Raw genomic sequence first — 19106 nt, 5'->3', positions numbered from 1 at the left:
GGAAAGAAGGAGAGAGAGAGGAAGGAAAAGGGGGAGGGGGGATGAAGCTGGTGAATAATTCCTGGTACATAGTAACACAGTAGCAGAACAATAGAATTTAAAGGGTATCACGATTCCAGTCAGCTGAGGGAGGAAGAAAAAATTATCAATTTCAGATATACAATTTTCCCCAAAGATTTCCTCAAAGTCTCAAACAAGAAGCTATCAGCTGCTCAATGCACTTTTCAGCTAGATGATGATCCATTTACTAAATGAAGATAGAAATAAAAATAAAAAAAAGGCCTAAAGCCATCTCTTTACCAATGAAACAAAAGAAGCTCAGGAGTTCCAACCCAATCAAATCTGCAGTTTTTCCGGAGGCATCTTACTCAAAAAGCACCTAAGAGAGTATGACAAAATCACCTTAGTTGAAGGTCATGGCCCTTTCCCCAAGGCTTGGCAGCAACTTTAGAGCATCTCACATATAGTTCCCCAAATCCAGTATTAATCTCATCTATGTGCATCATATTTGGATACAGTAGCTTCATTATATCATCATGTAACAAGCTCAACTCCGGTTCTGGAACAGGAGGTATCTCCTCTGACGTGGAGATGCAGTTGTGATCAATATCAACAATAACAACCTATACAAAAAACTTCAATTCAATTTTCATTTCTCCAGTAAGAAAAGATTAAGTGCTGAAATGTTGAAACCGTCACACAAAAAATATGCGAGTAACTAAAAGTTCCATCACATAACATTCAACCTTCTTATTCACAAAGGCAACCCAAAACTAAACCTTCTGCTTATAAGCCAAGATAAAGAGAGGCATTGGGGAAATTTCTTGGATACACTCTTCAGGTTACCTGAAAGCCTGAAACACTGTTTCACAGGTTGCATTTATGAGAAGCTAAGAATAGGATTCCTGGACTGTAATACAAAAGATGGGGCTACATTTTGTATAAACACACTCAAGCGTTGCCAAACTTGGGTTGACACAGCCTCTAGAGAAGGAAATGGGTAAAGAGTGGAGTCTAGAGAGAAGAAAGGATCTTGGGTGAGAGTGTAGCTGACCGTTATACATCCACATTCAGGAGTACGAAGTACTGTAGACCTGACCTTATCTCTCCATCCTCTCTTCTCTTGTGCTAAATCTGTGGGCAACTACTCCTTCCATCCTGTTATGTTTGTCCATGTTATTCAATAATGTAAGGGAGTGTAACTGATAAGTTGATTTCAACCTATATAAGTTTGTGTGTATACTAAACGTCTATAGTATACGAATATGCAGACTATGTTTAAGAACAATTGATAGCAGAAGGTGGACAAAAAGTGATGAGGAAGTATATCTCACTGAAATTTCTTATCATTTAGCATACAACCATGTTGATCTTCACAATTTTAGGTGATTCTCGTATATTTAGTTGAAATGGTATGTTTGATCTAGTTATACAGTTAGAGAGACTTGAGACTCAATGTTAGCTTGAGAGGATTTTGTGGTGAGGTTCATCAAATTAGATGGCCAACTACAGAAACGAAACTTCATTCCATAATAATGCAATGGCAGCACTTTGATCAAAAAGCTGCATCTGGTATCACATGGACAAGAAAATACATGATAGAAATAAATATTTGAAACCACACGAAACACAATCGGGATGCACAATTATCAAAGAAAATAGCAGCTTACACCATCCATTGAAAGTCCAGATGTATCAACACTCGAATGAAGACCGATGATGTACGGAGTCGGAGCATCAACATAGTCCACTCCTTTGGAGAAGAGTAATGGAATGTAGACATGCTGTGGGAAAAGAGAATGAATTTGCTGATCAAGATTTTCTGAATTAGAGAGATGACATACAGTACAATGACAGCTAAAAGTACAAACAATTAACACTAATTATGAATCATTGAGTAACTCGAGCGAGGAATAGCTGTAAGGTATGGTTTTAGACTTTCCCTGATCCCAAGAGAGGAAAATTATTGGGTAGTTTCTGTCCATCTATGAAAGAAGATACATGTAACATAATTTTACAATACAAACATTACATCAACACCAAAATTCTCTCAATGCCTGTAAATACACTTGTGTATTAGACGAGATATTGGATTTAGGTTCTGCATTCTAACCCTTATGATAGCAGACAGAGATTGTTTCTAGTTGACCTTTCATTTGACTTGCAATCATCATCTACTACCTCAAAGTAATTATGAAACTCATACAATTTATTTAGTCCATTATAGTTTACATATCGAAGCGTAATGAATTTTAGAGACAATCAGAAAGGACATGAAGTATTAAAAAGGACACCTGGAACGTTCAACTCTGTTCCATCAATTATAAAGCTTCTGTTCCAATATTTTCTTTCCATAATAACAATGACGCATGCTTCAGGTCCAATCCAACCTCATCAAGCAGAGCATAAGCCAGAATATCACTTTTCTAGTCCAAGTGGGGGTCCAAACCAATCTACTCCCTCTGTTTTTTTAATTGCTACATTTTACTTAAATGGTTGTTTCTTTTTAATTGCTACATTGCTTAAACTTTCCTTATTTGGGGTATTGACACACCACAAAGTAAGACTATTATATATATTTTTTTCTCTTTTTACACCAAGAAGTACTCTTTTTTCACTTTTCCCCATTATTTTACATTCTAAAAGCATGTGTACAAGCTTGTAATGAGGGACGTGATCTTGCTACCAAGGGTAATGCACTTATTCACGAGGCTAGGAAATGGAGTTCTGAACTAGCTGCTGCTTGTGAGGTATGGAAGGAAATCAAATTTGAATATCCAGCAATGGATACAGTCTAGGCTAAGGGGTCAAAAAGTACCCTTCAAAAAGCGTGAAAGTGACATTGCCTAAACTCGTGTGCAAAACACAATGTAGGAATTACAAAAATACAGAGGGAATATCTGATAAGGATATAGTGTACGAAGGTGCCGATGGCGTCTAGATGTCTCTAGGTTTCAGCGATTCAGAATTCCAACTTGTCCTCTTAATCTTCTCGTAAATATATAGCCAACATTAGGATTCAGGCACTCAGACCAAATATTGGACTTCCTGTAACTTCAACCAGTGGCATGTTTGAAAAACACAAGGACTTTAGCTTCTCCTAAAGCAAGCTGCTATCAAAAGTTTACTTCACATCATCTCCCTGTTCTTGCTCTTGAACCTCATTATTACAATTCACAAAGAGAACCTGTTGTATAATATACAGTGTTCTACACTTTAGTTGAAGTAGTATTCAATGCAGAATTCCAAATTTGCTATAAGTAGCATGCAGAATTCCAGATTTGCTAGATTTAGCATTTTTTCTTGACCAATGATGACCTAACACCAGAAGATCTTGTTGCTAATTTATACAACCGAACTCTAGGCTTCAACACCCTTAACAAGGAAACATATAAATGGTGCCTCAATTGTTCATCATGATTCATGAGCACTATACGAGTTCCTATTCTCAAGCAATCCCCTAAATCCTAAATCATTAACGTACTGAGCACAGCCAGTCACTAAGTGTAGTAGATGAAAGGGAAATGACTCACTCAAGATCCAGCATAACATTGGTAGTGGATTCATTAGAAAAGTATCACGCACTGGAAAAATAACAGTAGGACAATTGCCTCTTGGTAGCTTGAAATGAGATGCCTTCACCACACCCTACATGACCTTTTGTGTTCAAGTGCATCAGGCCATCTATAAATCCTACTTACCATAGACACGTTACTGCCTTTTATGTTCAAGTGCATCAGGCCATCTTTAAATCCTACTTACCATAGACACGTTACTGCGAGCTAACATAAAACTTTTACCATGGCCAATGGTCTCCAACCACTTGACTTTGTAGCTGAATGGCCACTTCAAGTTGAATAGTTGAACATGATCCATATTGCACCTCGTAGGATTCACTAAATATTTTCCATGAAGAATACCACAACCACACTTTTAAACTCTTCCCCAAATTCCTTACAAAGAACTTATCATCAGCCTCCCGATATTAAAAAAAATATAGCCAGCTTCTCCTCCAAGAAAATCCTTGATCAGGAAACCTTCAGTCTTAGATGTAACCCTAAACCAGATATAATATGTAGAACTAAGGGAAGTCCAGGATTGGGGCCTTGGGGACAATGTATTAAGGGGGGTAATAGAAGAAAAAATAAAGAGTGGAGTTAAATGGAGGTTGTGGTAGATGATAAGGAGTATTGATTGTGTAAGGAGGGGGAATTAATTTCATTTTGGAGATAATAGTTACCCAAGACTCTCCTAGGGTAATGTATTAACCCCAAAATGAGGGTAACAGTTATCCCTTCCATCTCTCTCTCCTTGCATTATCTACATCATATCTTAACAAGGGAAGCACTGTTTAACTTACCTGCCACTGAAATGGGTAAATTAGACAGCATATAGCCTCCGAGACAAGTGTCAATAGTGTGTACCTGTTTCAGAAGACAAACAGAAAACATGATGCATGTGTCAAACTTGATAATGTCTATTAATATGTCAGCATTAAGAAGCCTGCCTTGAGGGCTTTCTCAACCCACAAGCAAACACAGTGAACTCTTCTGTATCATGATCATTTCTCGCATGAAGAGTTTGACTGAAAAATAGCACCACAGATTACGACAGATGATAAAAACACCCCTAGTTATATTGACAATGTCTTGCTCTTCCATTTTTTATCTATGCATATTCTATATTGTCTTCTGTCCACCCCGTACCAACCTCATCTTTTTTTGTTTCTATTTCATGTTTCAGCAGCTGCAGTTAAAGCTAACGTTGATACTTGACATAGTGACTAAATACTCTTCAATCAGCATTGAGGACGTCCTCTTTCCTTATCTTTCTTTTACTTTTTTTTTTCAAGAGTTAAATTTACATCATTGATCAGTTGCCGTATCTCAGGACATTCGTGAGGAGGGGGTATGTTGATTCAGCCCCAGGCCTCATGCCTGAAGATTGGGATGGGTACACAATTTATAGGATCTTCTAGCAAGATATACTTTCCCATTTGTCTCCACCAAAGACATAATCAAATTGGAGATCTCTACAAGAATGCTTATTCTTCATATTTAAGTCAGGACAGATTTAGATGGCACCAATACAGAGTACATCACATATGCAAAGTGGCAAACAACATCCTATGCACTAATTTCATTAATTTCACAAAAAAAAAGAAAGTTATGTAGAAAAATAAGAAACAGGCTAAAGCAAAGAAAAACTCAATAAACAAAATTTAGAGACCACGTGCTCACAATGCTAATGATCATGCAAAAATCCCATAAAAAGCTCCTCGTGCTGTGGACAGACCGCATCACCAAAAAGACAACACGAATATTTGACCATTATTCTAATGCTCAAGCATCAATAAATAATACGGAAATTTCATTATATACCCCCGAGTAATTTGTCTTTTTCACCATATACCCTCAAACTTTTCAATATTTATCATATACCCCTCAATGTCTCAGAAATACACCATGTTCCCTTAATAACTAACAACTAGCAACGTTTTTCATCATTAACCCTCGATTTCGTTACTACATCCTAAATAACTCTTATTTAATTATGACTAAGGAAGAGGGAAGAGAGTTATGGAGGAAGAGAGAGAAAGGAGCATATATATATATGGTGTTTTATTGTTGGTTAATTAAGATTAAATGGTCAAATAAAAATCTATTGAGGTTTAGTCACATAATCAGGGGCTTCTGACTAAAACACATGTGACATGACAATCGTTAGTTATTAAGGGCATGAGGTAGTCTAAAGAAATTGAGGGGTATATGGTGAATTTAGAAAAGTAGAGGGTATATTATGAAAAACCTAATTACTTAGGGGTATATGGTGAAAAATTTGAAAATAATACTACATTTGTTTCTTTTTTATCTACAAAGTATGACTTTCATGTTTGCCAATGCGAAACTTTGACCATTAATATTTTTAACGGTTTTTTCACCAGCATGTGGCTTTTCAAAATTCATGGAGTACCCCTTGTTTTTAAAAAATGCACCAAGTACCCTTTCTATTTCTACAAAATGCATGAAATGCCCTTAATGACTAACGGTGTCAAGTTTTCGTTAGTCATTAGGGTTAATTAGCCCTTTGAACCCTAATTAACCCCTCTAATCCTAATCCCAAAACCCTAAAACTTACCCTAACCCCCTAACACCTAACCCCCACCTTAAACCCTAACCCTAATCACCCAACCACCCCTTCCTCCACCCCCCCGTAGCCCACCCTCCGCCCACCCCCGTTGCCACCCCTTCACCACCCCCTCCCGCACCCGCCGCAACCCCTCCCCTGAACCCTTCGTAGCCCACCCACCCTCGTAGCCACCCCTTTTCCCTTCTCTCATCTCGCTGCTTCCTCTGAACCACCGCATCACCACCTTCGTTGTCTCCTCGCCTGTTGCCGCGTGTGTGTTTTTTGTTTTGGCTGAGAAGCGAAAGGTGGGGGAGGGGAATTCAACGGGATTCGACGGGGGGTGGGGGACTCTTACAGAAATCGACGGGCGTGGGGGGGGAGTTCGAGGGAAATCGATAAGGTGGGGGAGGGGAATTCAACGGGATTCGACGGGGGGTGGGGGACTTTAACCGAAATCGACGGGGGTGGGGGGAGTTTGACGGAAATCGATAAGGTGGGGGAAGGCGGCTGCTGGGGTAGGGGAAGGGAGTTGCGGGGGGTGGTGGGAGGGTGGGGCTGCTGGGGTGGTGGGAGGTGTGTGAGGGGTGGTGGACTGGTGGTTAAGGTTTAGGTTAGAATTTAGGATTAAGGTTAGGGGTAGGTGTTAGGATTAGGGTTTAAAATAGTTAATTAGGGTTAATGACTAATGGAAACTTGACACCGTTAGTCATTAAGGGCCTTTCATGCATTTTGTAGAAATAGAAAGGGTACCTGGTGCATTTTTTTAAAAACAAGGGGTACCCCATGAATTTTGAAACACAACAGGGGTACCTGGTGAAAAAACCCTATTTTTAATTATCAGTATATAAAATTTATGGAAGTCGATAATTTTGAAAATATATGCAAAGACGAATCTAAAAATATCCACATGACTTGTAGTTCTATTTTCAAAAAAATTGTCATTCCTCCATAATCTTATATAGATGAACCAAAAACACAAAAACAGAAAAAAAAATAAAAAACAAAAATGAAAAAGGGTGAGCAGACACCATTAATACTATAACTTTAGAACAAAAGAGGCAGCCAATAACCAACTTGGCGCAAAGAAAGATATAGAGAGAATAAATTTCAACTGTTGTAACGAGATACCTACTTATCTGATCGCAGCAAGATTCTTCTTTCAAGCAATGCAGCTGTAAAAAGTATAATTATGTTATGGGCGTCCAGGCACTGTAACAACGGCTCGAAGGATATCTGCATGCATTGATCAGACAGCTATCAAAAGATTGTTGACTAACTTGCCACTAAAAAACTATTGCTCTTAATTTAAGCAACAGAGGAACAAAGGTCATGCATAAGCCTACACAGGCACATAAGAGGAGATGGGGGGAAGTTCTATAGTATCATACATCAGCATGCGGGAGCCCATATTCTGGAGGAGCCTCAGCAGAGAACAAGCAATTATTAATTGCAAACAGGACCCTATTAATTCCTGGTATAGGCAGAGGAACATTGGAAACTGTGGCTGCTATAACCTCCCAAAGTGGCGTTCTGAAAAGAAAAGAAAAAAAGAGTAGCTCAAGTCAAATCTGACAAAAGATGTATAAAGAAGCCTTAAATTTTTTTATAAGCACCACAAAGCTACTCATCATATATGAAAGAACAATATTGTCGAAGCTACTCATCAAGTCCTATGCTACATATTTTCAACTAGAAATACATGAAGTCATAGCACCATAAATTTTATCCACCACAAACCACTCACCGACTTCCTCTAGTGGAAAAGCAAAGAGCAAATATCTCCTCTAGTGCATCACGAAGTACACAAAAGCAGGGTATTCGTGAGACAAGAGAAATGCACTTTCTCGTAAATGAGTTGGGTGGTATACCATATGCTTTACCAATATCTTCATCAACAGAGTCCCAGAAAGCAATACAGCTCACGTAAATTTTAGAACCATCTCCCGCTGAATGAAATGCAAAAGTGACTTAATAAGGGTCCGAATCACATAAAGGAATAAAAACATAGGAGTGAGTAAGAAATATATAGATAACCTGGAAAATATAAGAAATGACAGCAAGTTCTTTGGGAAATTTAGGTGTTCAAAGCACTAACTAGAAAAAATCATATACATAAATGGCCCATTTGATAGGTGGTAATAATGGAGCTAATGATAATGAACTTGCCGCTACTATTGTGAAAGAAACCTCATTCCGATGTCGATGATCATGCTCGTACATTTCCAAATACATCTTTTTCTTCATTAATTTTCATTCCCACCAATTAACACTCTAGAGGTGGTAATGAAATTTTTTGACAAAAAGCACATTCTGAAGATGATGTTTCATTACCATGGGAATTTGCACGAGACTTACCATTACAACTATTTATTATTGATTACCAAACTTGTTATTAGTAGTTTACATGAAAGCAACTAAGTGGATCCCTCGTCCAATCACCCACGTAAAAGTAGTAGTGGACAAACCAACTACAAGTGGTTCATTTCCACTAAACATTGAATAATTCAAAACATAGACAACAATGTGGTACAAATTACATCACTATATCCTCAAACACTAATATTCCAATATCTTCTAAGCAATGATTAAATTTTACTGTTTTCAACACGTTAAACGTAAGAGAAAGCACCTTATGACTTATACGTATTTTTTTGTGAGAAAGTAGTTTTTAAGACAAAATCTTCTATATACATAGAAAAAATATTATACTGATATTTGCATAATTTAGTATTATTGGCAAACAATACAAAAGCTCGTTCTCGTCATTGGTTTCATATGAAATTAGAACAGTGCAATTGAGAATATGGTTTGCCTTGTAAATCTCAAGAGTCACTAAAAGATAATCATCAAGTGCAATTGAGATATATAATTAACAACTTTACCGGTTAAAACAATTGGGTAGCTTCGAGGATAGCTTGAGGAATCCTTTGCATCAAAGCCTGACTTGCAGAACTCAACCCCTTCTGGCATAACACACTGCATTTTTAGGCAAAGAGAGGAATAAAAGTATGAGCATAGAATTTTAAAGGAAAAAGAACTCTAATTATTCTCCTCAATACTAGATGGTTAAACAAAAGTCAACAGCCAAGCAGGTGAGTTTGCAATTAGATCAGTGGCATAGAACTACTTATACACATTGACCTAAAATTAAGCCCAAACATGTAAGCCATTGATGATGATTATGGACTAGTAACCTAAGCTAAATGAAGCTCAATTATAATCTTGATGGTGCACATAATGAAGTTAACAAAGTTTAGAGGCAATACATTGGTCTTATGCAAAGGACATGTGAGTCTATGATTTGGAAAGTTGAAGTACAATATAAGTAAACCCCTGTAAGTTTCTAAAGTTTGAGAAACCAACCAAATATTTGATTTGTTTATTCACTAGCTCTTTCATTTGTCACTAATCCTAGATCTTCATTAAGATACCAAAAATCCTTACAAGTTAATCTCACATGAGTCTCCCAACACATTATCAATTCAAGAAGAAAAACAAAGCTTCAACTAAGCATCATGTGTATCAATATTTGTCATGACAATAGGAAAAAGCAGGCATATCTAACGAACCTCTAAGCTACAGGTAAACCAACAACAATAACAATCAAAGGTAGTTTACATGGATCCTCTACCTCCATTGTAAAGACCCCTGACGAAGTAGAGTTTATCATCAATGCGCATCTAAGACCAACAACTGTCATAAATATCGAACACAAGTTCTTCTAGTCCCAGCCAAACACCTTTAACTTTGGATTAACTTAGGAAATGAGCTTTCTAAAAGAAAAATGCATCTTGTTGGTATAAGTATTCTACTAAATCATGAGGGGTATTACATTTGTTCTCTCCTTTTAAGTGCTACATGCACCCATAAACCTAATTTCTCAAATTGTTTTTAGTACCCTCCATCCAATTCGTCTTCAGCCTCTCTCGACTTTTTCTAATATCTCTCGTATCTCAACCTTCCACTACCCTAACCAACATCCTTTAAACAATGTCTCTCATGCCTAAAACGAAATCAGTTATCTTTTATCTTACTCACACGATTCCAAGCCTCATTCATGTTGTGAATTTTATCTCTTAGTATGTTCCCACATAACCATCTGAAAATGCACATCTCTACTACCTTCATCTTTCGAATACTATTTTTCCTCAAATTCCATCACTCAGCCCAAAACATAGCCCAACATGTTGGTCCAATAGATGTCCTATAGAGTTTTCCTTTCAACCTTAGAGCTACACTACCATCTCCCAAATTGCCCTCTCCATATAAGCGACCCTGACTCCCTGAGTGAATCATATCAGTCACATCTTGTTTAATATCCCCATTCCTCAGTCAGATCGATCCAAGGTACTCAAAACACTCACTAATGGGGAAAATGTTGCCACATTCTCAATTGTCCCCCTCCCATTCTCAAAATTACACTCCATGAGTCCATGTACTCTATTTTGCTCTGACTTAGACTAATCCCTGAAGACACTAATGTTTATCTCAGTTACTCCAATTTAGCATTAACTTCATCCCTAATCTTATCCACCTATACAATAACATGTGCAAACAACATACACCATAGCATCTCATTCTGGAAGGGTTGTGTAATTTCATCTCTCAACCGTGAAGAGGAAAGGGCTCAGCCATGACGCAACCCTGATTTTATCTATCTCATCCTTGTTTATGAAATATTTTAATAATTTTAGAATGGGGCCTTAAAGATGGACACTAGCTTGGTTCCTTGTATAAAGAACCCCAAGAACACTTATTAATGTCGTCTATCAAGTCATTTGCCACACCACACTATGGCATGGGAACTAGCAGCCTTGTACAGGTTGCATGTCCTTCTAGGTGGACAATGTCCACATGTGATATTTATCCTTCTAGAAAGCCGATTACTTCTTTGGAAGTCTACACTAAAAGGATATCAACATTCAACAACTTAAGAAATATTTGACTCACTGTGTGCATTACATGTCAAGTTTAACAAAAGAAACTGATCACCCATATGCACCTTTTGTTGGTTGACTGCACACCTTTGGAATATTTAACACACTAATCTTTTGCGATTCTAACTCCATGCATCATTTCCTCAAGAGAAAGATAATAATACTATGTTCCATGCATATGTCTAAAGCCTTCCTCGTGCCATTAAGGGCAACCGCTGAAGAAATGAGTATACAAGCGAATAAGCGATCCTAAGGAAAATTGAATATTGGATTTTGATAATCATTACTAATGATGAAAGAGCTCTAAAATCATTTGCCGATGCTTTCCAGTTAGTAACTTCTAGTTTGGACATCAGACACTCAGTCCCAGTCACACAAATTCACGAGCACATTCAAAAACTGTGCAAAAAGAAAGATACTCCCCAATCCTAATTCAGTTTCTAATTAGTATTTAGTTACTGCGTTTTTCGTGTTATATGCCCAAGATCACAACCACAATGCAAATACATTATACAAAGTAGCAACATAATAATAAATAAGAAACAAGTGTTTATGAGGAAATTTTAATTTCCTCCCCTTAAAATAAATTGTATTATTAAGGTTCTCCAAAATAATATAACCCCTCACTCTCCACTCAAGGAGAATTATCTCACTTGATTGTTCCTTCCACTAAATGATGATAATCTTGTATTTTTCTAGTTAGGCCTAAACCCCTTACCCTCTTCTACTAGAATTATAATACTTTTTCCCTAAGACAATAATTCTAGAAGATATCACATACAAAAAAACCTATCTAGTTACCTAATTATAATTCTTACAGAATTAGGAAACTAGATAAAACAAATCAAATAAATATAATTTGCCAAGCAATAATATCTTCTAGAGCAAGAACTTGCCACAAACAAAGATACGGCATATGCTATACAAACCACTTCGAGGACCACCCCATGGACCAGTAACTGGATTCGTGTACAAAACTTTGTAGAACGGTAAACAAGGTTCCAACCTTCGTTCCTCTACTCCAAACAGTTTCAAATACCATAATAGATTACTGTATTGCACATATAATCCTAACAAGATTCCACTCCATCTTTATGGTATGAAAATCATAAATCAAGCATCATTTCATCTGTGCTAACACATAGAATTCTTTCAACTCATGCAATTGTACAAAAAGAAAAACATCAAAAAAAAAAAATTCAAAGCTAGCAAAACCAATACAAAACAAAACCCAAAAACATCCACACCCCAAAAATGAAAATTAATAAAAGAGACAAAGATTGTAGTAATGAAATTTTACCATAGGAAGCTCAGGTGGCAAAGGAGCATAAAGAGAGTGACCAAGAGGTGGGTATTGATCAATAAGAGAAGGCTCATAAGTGCAATCTATGCCATAATATCCGCTGCTGCTTTCATATAAAGTACGGATTTCAGGCCCAAGTCCACACACAACAAAGTACTCGAAAAGAGGTGCCATCTCTTTTTTCTCTGACCTCCAAACAAAATGAAGTGTTTTTGGAGAAATTGATAGTTGAATTTGGAATCAAACCAGATAGAATAGTTGAACATGGTGTGATTGATTGACTTGGTTGAATCTGTTGTTTAGTTTCAACTTGCAGGCTTAACTGCGTAAGGCGTTGAAGTTTTGTTAGTTGGAAAGAGAGTGACTTCGTCGTGCCACCAACGAGAATGATGTAAGCTTTTTCAAAGTGTGCATGATCATCAGAAAATGTCAGTTCATCTCATCGACTTGCATTTGCCTAAATAAAATGTAAATATTATTCAACCCGTACGACTTATTTATTAGTAACATTTTGGAAAAATTGTTTTAAATAAGTCAATTTTTGCGTGATCTTCCAATTTTAAGTCTAACTTTTGATTATCCCTAGTCAAGTCAACTTTGTAGCACCATTATCTTTAATTAGGCTAAATGACCGGTAACCTAATAAACTGGTAACTAAAAAAGTTTGACTTTACAAAAACCCATTGACCCACCCATTAACCTACCCAAAACTGGAAACCCACCCAAAACTAAACAAACCCATTGATCCACCCCTGCAAACACCCCTTCCCCAACTAGCGAACACCCATCCCCCTGCCCCACCCTTGCAAACACCCCTTCCCCACATTGCGAACACCCCTCCCCTGTCCCACACTCCCACCCCTGCAAACACCCTTCCACACTCTCTCCCCGCCCCTGCAAACACCCATTTTCCCACCCCACTATATTCATCACTGACCCACAGACCCAGTGACCCTTCTATGTCCTCCCTCCTCCATTATCATCTCTACCTTCCCCTCATCCATCATCATCATCAGACCACCGCCAAAACCCACCCGAAACCCCACACCACCACCAAATCCCACGCGAAACCACCACCGAAACCCACCCGAAACAATCACCCTACCACCAAAATCCATTCAAAATCGCCACCCCACCACCAAAACCCACCTGAAAACTCACTGTGATTGGGTGAAATGTGCTTTTAACGGCTTTGATTCGTCCTTCGTCTCATCAATAGAAAAGACGATTTCATCGAAAAAATGCAGGGGAAGGGGAGGGGTGTGGGTAGGGCTGCGGGGGGTAAGGGAAGGAGGGATGGGAATGGCGTGTGCTTCTGGGGAGGGGTGGAGTGGGGGGGGATGTTGTTGGTAGAAAATGCAGGGGCAGTGGAGGTGTGGAGGTGGGGCTGCGAGGGGTGGGAATGGGGTGTGCTTCTGGGGATGTAAGGGGGAGGGGAGGGGTGGCTTAAGGGAGAGGGAAGAGAAAGATGAGAGGAGGAGGGGAGTGCAAAGAAAATAAAACAAAAATAACAAAAAAAAAAATAGCAAACCAATCATATGGCGACACGTAACGCATATAACCTACTAAATAGGTCACAAACAGGTTAAAACTCAATAGAATAAAATAGCCCTACAAACCTAACTCAATCAGGGATAATCAAAAGTTAGGCTTGAAATTGGAAGATCACGCAAAGGTTGACTTATTTAAAACAATTTTTCCTAACATTTATTTATCAAAGTATTCAAAATTTATATATTTTCGAGATGAATTGACGCTCCCTCTAGTAAATTTATTTTGGGATTTTAACAATTCAAGTCTAATAATTTAAGCCTTGGTTCCTTACTCTATGTTTGTATTCTCTTGTTCCAATTTTTTAACCAACTTAGAACAAAGTAATTTGTCTTGATTTAGAGGTGTAAATCTAAGTTTTTTTCTTTTTTGTTTTTATTTTAAAAAAATCTATTAGATTTATATATTCATTTAGGAGTTTTTGTGCAAAACTACCTTTGTTAGTTATTGTTTCTTGATTTGTATCTAAAAACTTTTTCCGACGTTGACGGTAGTTTTTCGGTGAGTAAAACTCATGTACAGGTCATGTGACTTGTTATTTTCCTTACTTTATTCCCTCTTCATTCTATTTTGTACAAAACTCATGTGCATATCCAAAGTAAGGTAAGGGGAGAATGTGTTAGTTTAGAAAAGGGAGGGAAAAATAAAAGGAGACTAAGGGCCTGTTCTCCCCAGCTTATTTCCAGTTCAGTTCAGTTCAGCTCAGCTCCAATCAGTTCAGTTTAGTTCAGTTCAGTTCAGCTCCATTCTTTTTTAACCATTTTGTTAAATATTATTATTATGTTGGTATAATTTACTCTACTAATTACTCTTATTATTATTATTATTATTATTATTATTATTATTATTATTATTATTATTATTATTTTATTATCATTATTATTATTATTATTTAATATATATCATTACTATTAAGTATTATTATTATTATTGTTTTTATATATTATTTTTTTTATTTAGCTTTACTCATTATTATTACTATTATTATATAGGAGGAACATGGTTTAGGTCAAAGCACAAATAAACCCACTTTTTTTAGCCCATAAACCAATCAAATCGCGTCAAGACGGTTTATGATGTAATTTTCGCGGTCCAACCCAATCATTATTATTATTCATTATTATTACTTATCATTATAATTATTATTTAATATTCATATTATTATTGTTTAAAATATTATCTATATATTTATTACATTCAATTTAATTCAATTTAATTTAATTTAATTCAATTCAATTCAATTCAATTCAATTCAGTTCAGTTCAGTTCCGTTCCGTTCAGTTCAGTTCAGCTCCAATAAGTTCAGTTCAATTCAGTTCAGCTCCAATAAGTTCAGTTCAGTTCAGTTTAGTTCAGTTCAGTTGTTTTATGCTGAAGAGAACATGCCCTAAAATAAGGAAAATAACAAGTCACCTGACCTACATATGGGTTTTAGTCACCGGAAAACTACCGTCAACGTCGGAAAAAAAAATTAGGTTGTGGTCAGCAAACAATAACGTAACAAAGGTAATTTTTTGTTACAAAAGTTTGTACATAAGGTAGTTTCTCGCAAAAAAGAGCACAAGTAAGGTAGTTATGGACAAAAAAATCCATACAATTATTGTGAATTATATTTATGATCCATTTTTAATTTGATTTCATATACGTGACAAGTTTGTTATTTTGTTTAAGAATCTGATTTGTTTATGAACTTAGTCACATTTCTTATCTTTCATAAGTTAAACTCAATATTTAAAGGAAGAAATAAACTTGGAATGTTGCTGTTATTAATAATGCGATGGAGTGATAATGAGTTATTGAATTTTGACTGAAGTAATAGTTAGCCATGGATGAGAAAAATGTGAGTTACAGGTGAGTTGGCTCATCTTTATGAGAGATTGAATCGAAAATGCGTGTTAGGGAAAAATTAATAAAACTGGGTATTAATACCTTTTTTGTAATTGTTGTTAGATAAATCTCGGAGTTTAGATTAGGAGGGTTCAACATGTTGTAGCCTAAAGATATATCGACGGCTCTTAGTAGAATACATGGATTCATCTAGATCGACCACGTGTCCCAAGCTTATTGATGAAGGTACAGGGCCAAAAGGATAATATTGAAGTACAAATTCCAAAATTTGGAGAAGTACCAGCCCACCTTTTTGGCCTGCCTTGTACTTAGGCCCAGAGTCCCAAAAAAGGCACTTGCATAAGGTTGGATGATGAGTACTCTCCCATCGTTGCTTGCCACATGTCATGTTTTCATTGCTTAGTCAATCAGATGCCCCTAAATTAGGGTGACCTCAAGGCACGACAATTGTCCCAAACGCTATAAATAGTTCTTGAAATCAAGAGAAAGGTATGTTTTTCAATGCAGTGTACTGTTACTCTGTCATAATTCTCTTTTTCTCTCTACTTTCTTTCTCTAAAAGTTTCCCGTTCTACTTCTGATACCTGACTTAAGCTTTGGAGGGAGAAATACCACCCAAACCTCGTGGGTCCTTTTTTGCAGGTCCGAGAATGGAGCTCAGGTTCGGGATCTTTTGATCTAGGCATTGTTGCACAAGTCTCTAGTTGAAGAACCTGTTGTGGAAATAGACCTGGCAATCGGACCAATCGGATCGGATACGAACCGGACCAATTCAGATCGGACCGTTTTCGGATCAAGTTACATTCGGACTGTGATCGGACCGGATCGGACCGTTTCGGATTAGGTCATCATTCGGACTATTATTTCGGATCGGAATCGGACCGGACCAATTCAGGTCGGGCCGTTTTCGGATAAAGTTACATTCGGACCAGGATCGGACCGGATCGGATCGTTTCGGATTGGGTCATCGTTCGGACTATTATTTCAGATCGGAATCGGACTATGATGGAATGAATGGAATACTTATGTCAATGATATTTTTTTTATATAAAAAAACGGGTAAGTTTCGGGTATTTCGGATCAAAGTCTAATTGAAACCAATAATTTCGGATCGGTTTACCTTCGGGTCGGATCAGTTTTAGATCGCTTCGGATCGGGTAAGATTATGTCGGATCATTCGGATTTCGGATGAGTTTCGGATCAAGATTATTTCGGATCGGGACCGTTTCGGATCAAGGTTCGGACCGTCTCGTTCGGACCCAGATCGGACCACAGATCGGATATTTCGGACCGAATTTTCGGATCAGGACCAACTTTGTCAGGTCTATGTGGAAATAGGAGTATATTTGCGAGTTCAACACTACATAACGCAACCAAATCAGGGTACCAAGGTTATGTGGATCATTGGAGGTTAATTGTGGAGTTGAGAATTTGAGATGATATAAGTATACATTGTCCCTCCATCTTTTTAGTTACCAAGCTCGTGTAATTTATATGATCTGATAACTGTTTTGAGTGATTAAAAGTTTAAGATTCAATCTTAAATTTTATAAATAAAAGTTTAAGATGTTAATTAGTTTGTTGAACTATGTTATAGAACTTATCTTGATTGTAGAGCGTCAATACTTTAGATCATTTGGTATATAAGATGTTCACAGTTTGAAGGATTTTTTAATAAGAATGAAACAAATTTTTGCTCGTTCTCTTGCCATAGTATAAATTTTTGATTATTTTTTAATAATACAAATTTTTGATCAAAATTCTTCGAGTAAGGCAATACCAGTTATTAACTTGTTGTAGGAGGTAACAAATTAAGGTGGTTCAGGTGGATGGGGGTTGGGGAGGAGGGAGAAAGAAGAAAGATCATATATTTTGTAATTTTTTTTGACCTGTTTTACAGGTTACAAGTCAACTTGACCTACTGGAGGAATTTTGATGTAAAGTTTGTATTATTGAAAAATAATCAAAACTTTGTATTATTGCGAAAGAACGGACAAAAGTTTGTATTATTGTAGTTTAAAAAAATCCTATTTTGAACTATTATATAGTGGTCCTATTTGCATTGTGAACAAAGCTATCCCAAGTACGATTTTGTTTGGCTAGAAATCTTTCATTAGTTGACTAGATTTAATTATCTAAGTATATAGGTTCTAAATCTATATAAATATATTAAAAAGTATTCCTATTAAAATGGTGACACGTGACACTCTATTCCAACTTCTAATACACATAATATCAGTAAAAAAAAATTAAATGTGTAGCTACTAGTAATCTAACACATGACTTTTAAAATGAAATGTGAGAGTTTAACCACCAATCCACCATAATTTCAATGTCTATTGTTTCAAAGTAAAACATAATAAAGTCTTATAATTACATGTAAAAACTTTTTGATCTGTAAAAATTTTATTAAGGTAATATCATTCTCTTACCCCAATTTCATTGGCATTGTTATCTTTATCCCCAATTCCTTGGAAGGTTTTTTTTAAAACAATTTATCATGCCATAACGTTCTATTTCCAATTTCGCACTAGGAATTAAATACAAAAAGCTAATAAAATCAATTATGAAACTTATGAAATATAATATATTTGATAATTGTAACTACTTAGGGCCTCGCCTGAGCCAAAAAGTACTAGTTGGATTTATTGTACATCTAACATTATTTGGAGTAATACCTATTTTGAAAGATGTATGAGCAGCGGGTGATAGCCGAGTGGTGTTGGCATCACCTCTGATCCCATATATAGTGGGATCGAGTCCCATCCCATGTAACATCCCGGCAATTCTCTATTTTTTAAAATACATTTTTAATATAAAACTTAGAGAGTTATAAAAGTACTATCGCCTGTGTGATAACGTATCGGCTTATCCAGAATTTTGCATCAGAAATAATAATAAATAACTTTGAAAGTAAAACTTAGTCAACCAAAAGTCAACGCCAAAAGTCAAACCAACATAAAAGTCAACCTCAAATGTAAAAGTCAAAGTCAACTAATACAAAACAATAAAAGTCAACACAAGTTCTCCAATTTTCCGAACCCATGATGCATCATATTCAAACCAGTAGACGACGATGCTCCATTGATCCCGAGAAACTGCTCACCAATTGGGTCATCACAGGATCAATAAGACATAACCATCATCAACACATACACACAAAACACGTAATCAGCAAAGTTAAGTACTACATAGTAAATAAATAAATAAAACCCAAAATGATACTAATAAATATTAAGCTGAGATAAATAATAAAAAAATAACATCGCATACTACTTTTACTGAACTAAACTACACAACTAATAAGTTAATTTAATTTAGATGGAATAGTCAATGGA

The 19106-nt window shown here is 36.5% G+C and overlaps 1 protein-coding gene across 2 annotated transcripts in view; it reads right to left on the bottom strand.

Moving 5' to 3' along the window:
- Positions 1-12818, bottom strand: part of LOC104893556 (DENN domain and WD repeat-containing protein SCD1) — a 31933-nt gene extending 19115 nt beyond the window's left edge. The window contains exons 1-8 of one of the 2 annotated variants that reach the window (XM_048644511.2): positions 12367-12818; positions 9012-9105; positions 7874-8075; positions 7518-7659; positions 7262-7362; positions 4361-4424; positions 1671-1784; positions 403-623 (exon numbers count right to left, since the gene is read on the bottom strand). In XM_048644511.2, the coding sequence (XP_048500468.1) occupies positions 403-623; positions 1671-1784; positions 4361-4424; positions 7262-7362; positions 7518-7659; positions 7874-8075; positions 9012-9105; positions 12367-12543 (1115 nt within the window). In that variant the 5' untranslated portion in view covers positions 12544-12818. The remainder of the gene's footprint in view (positions 1-402; positions 624-1670; positions 1785-4360; positions 4425-7261; positions 7363-7517; positions 7660-7873; positions 8076-9011; positions 9106-12366) is intronic. The other variant, XM_010679675.4, reaches the window with a different exon arrangement.
- Between the last annotated feature and the right edge of the window lie 6288 nt (positions 12819-19106).

This window comes from Beta vulgaris, chromosome 5, assembly GCF_026745355.1.
Source record: "Beta vulgaris subsp. vulgaris cultivar EL10 chromosome 5, EL10.2, whole genome shotgun sequence".
Taxonomy (NCBI): Eukaryota; Viridiplantae; Streptophyta; class Magnoliopsida; order Caryophyllales; family Amaranthaceae; genus Beta; species Beta vulgaris.
This window is presented reverse-complemented; position numbering and strand designations above follow the sequence as displayed.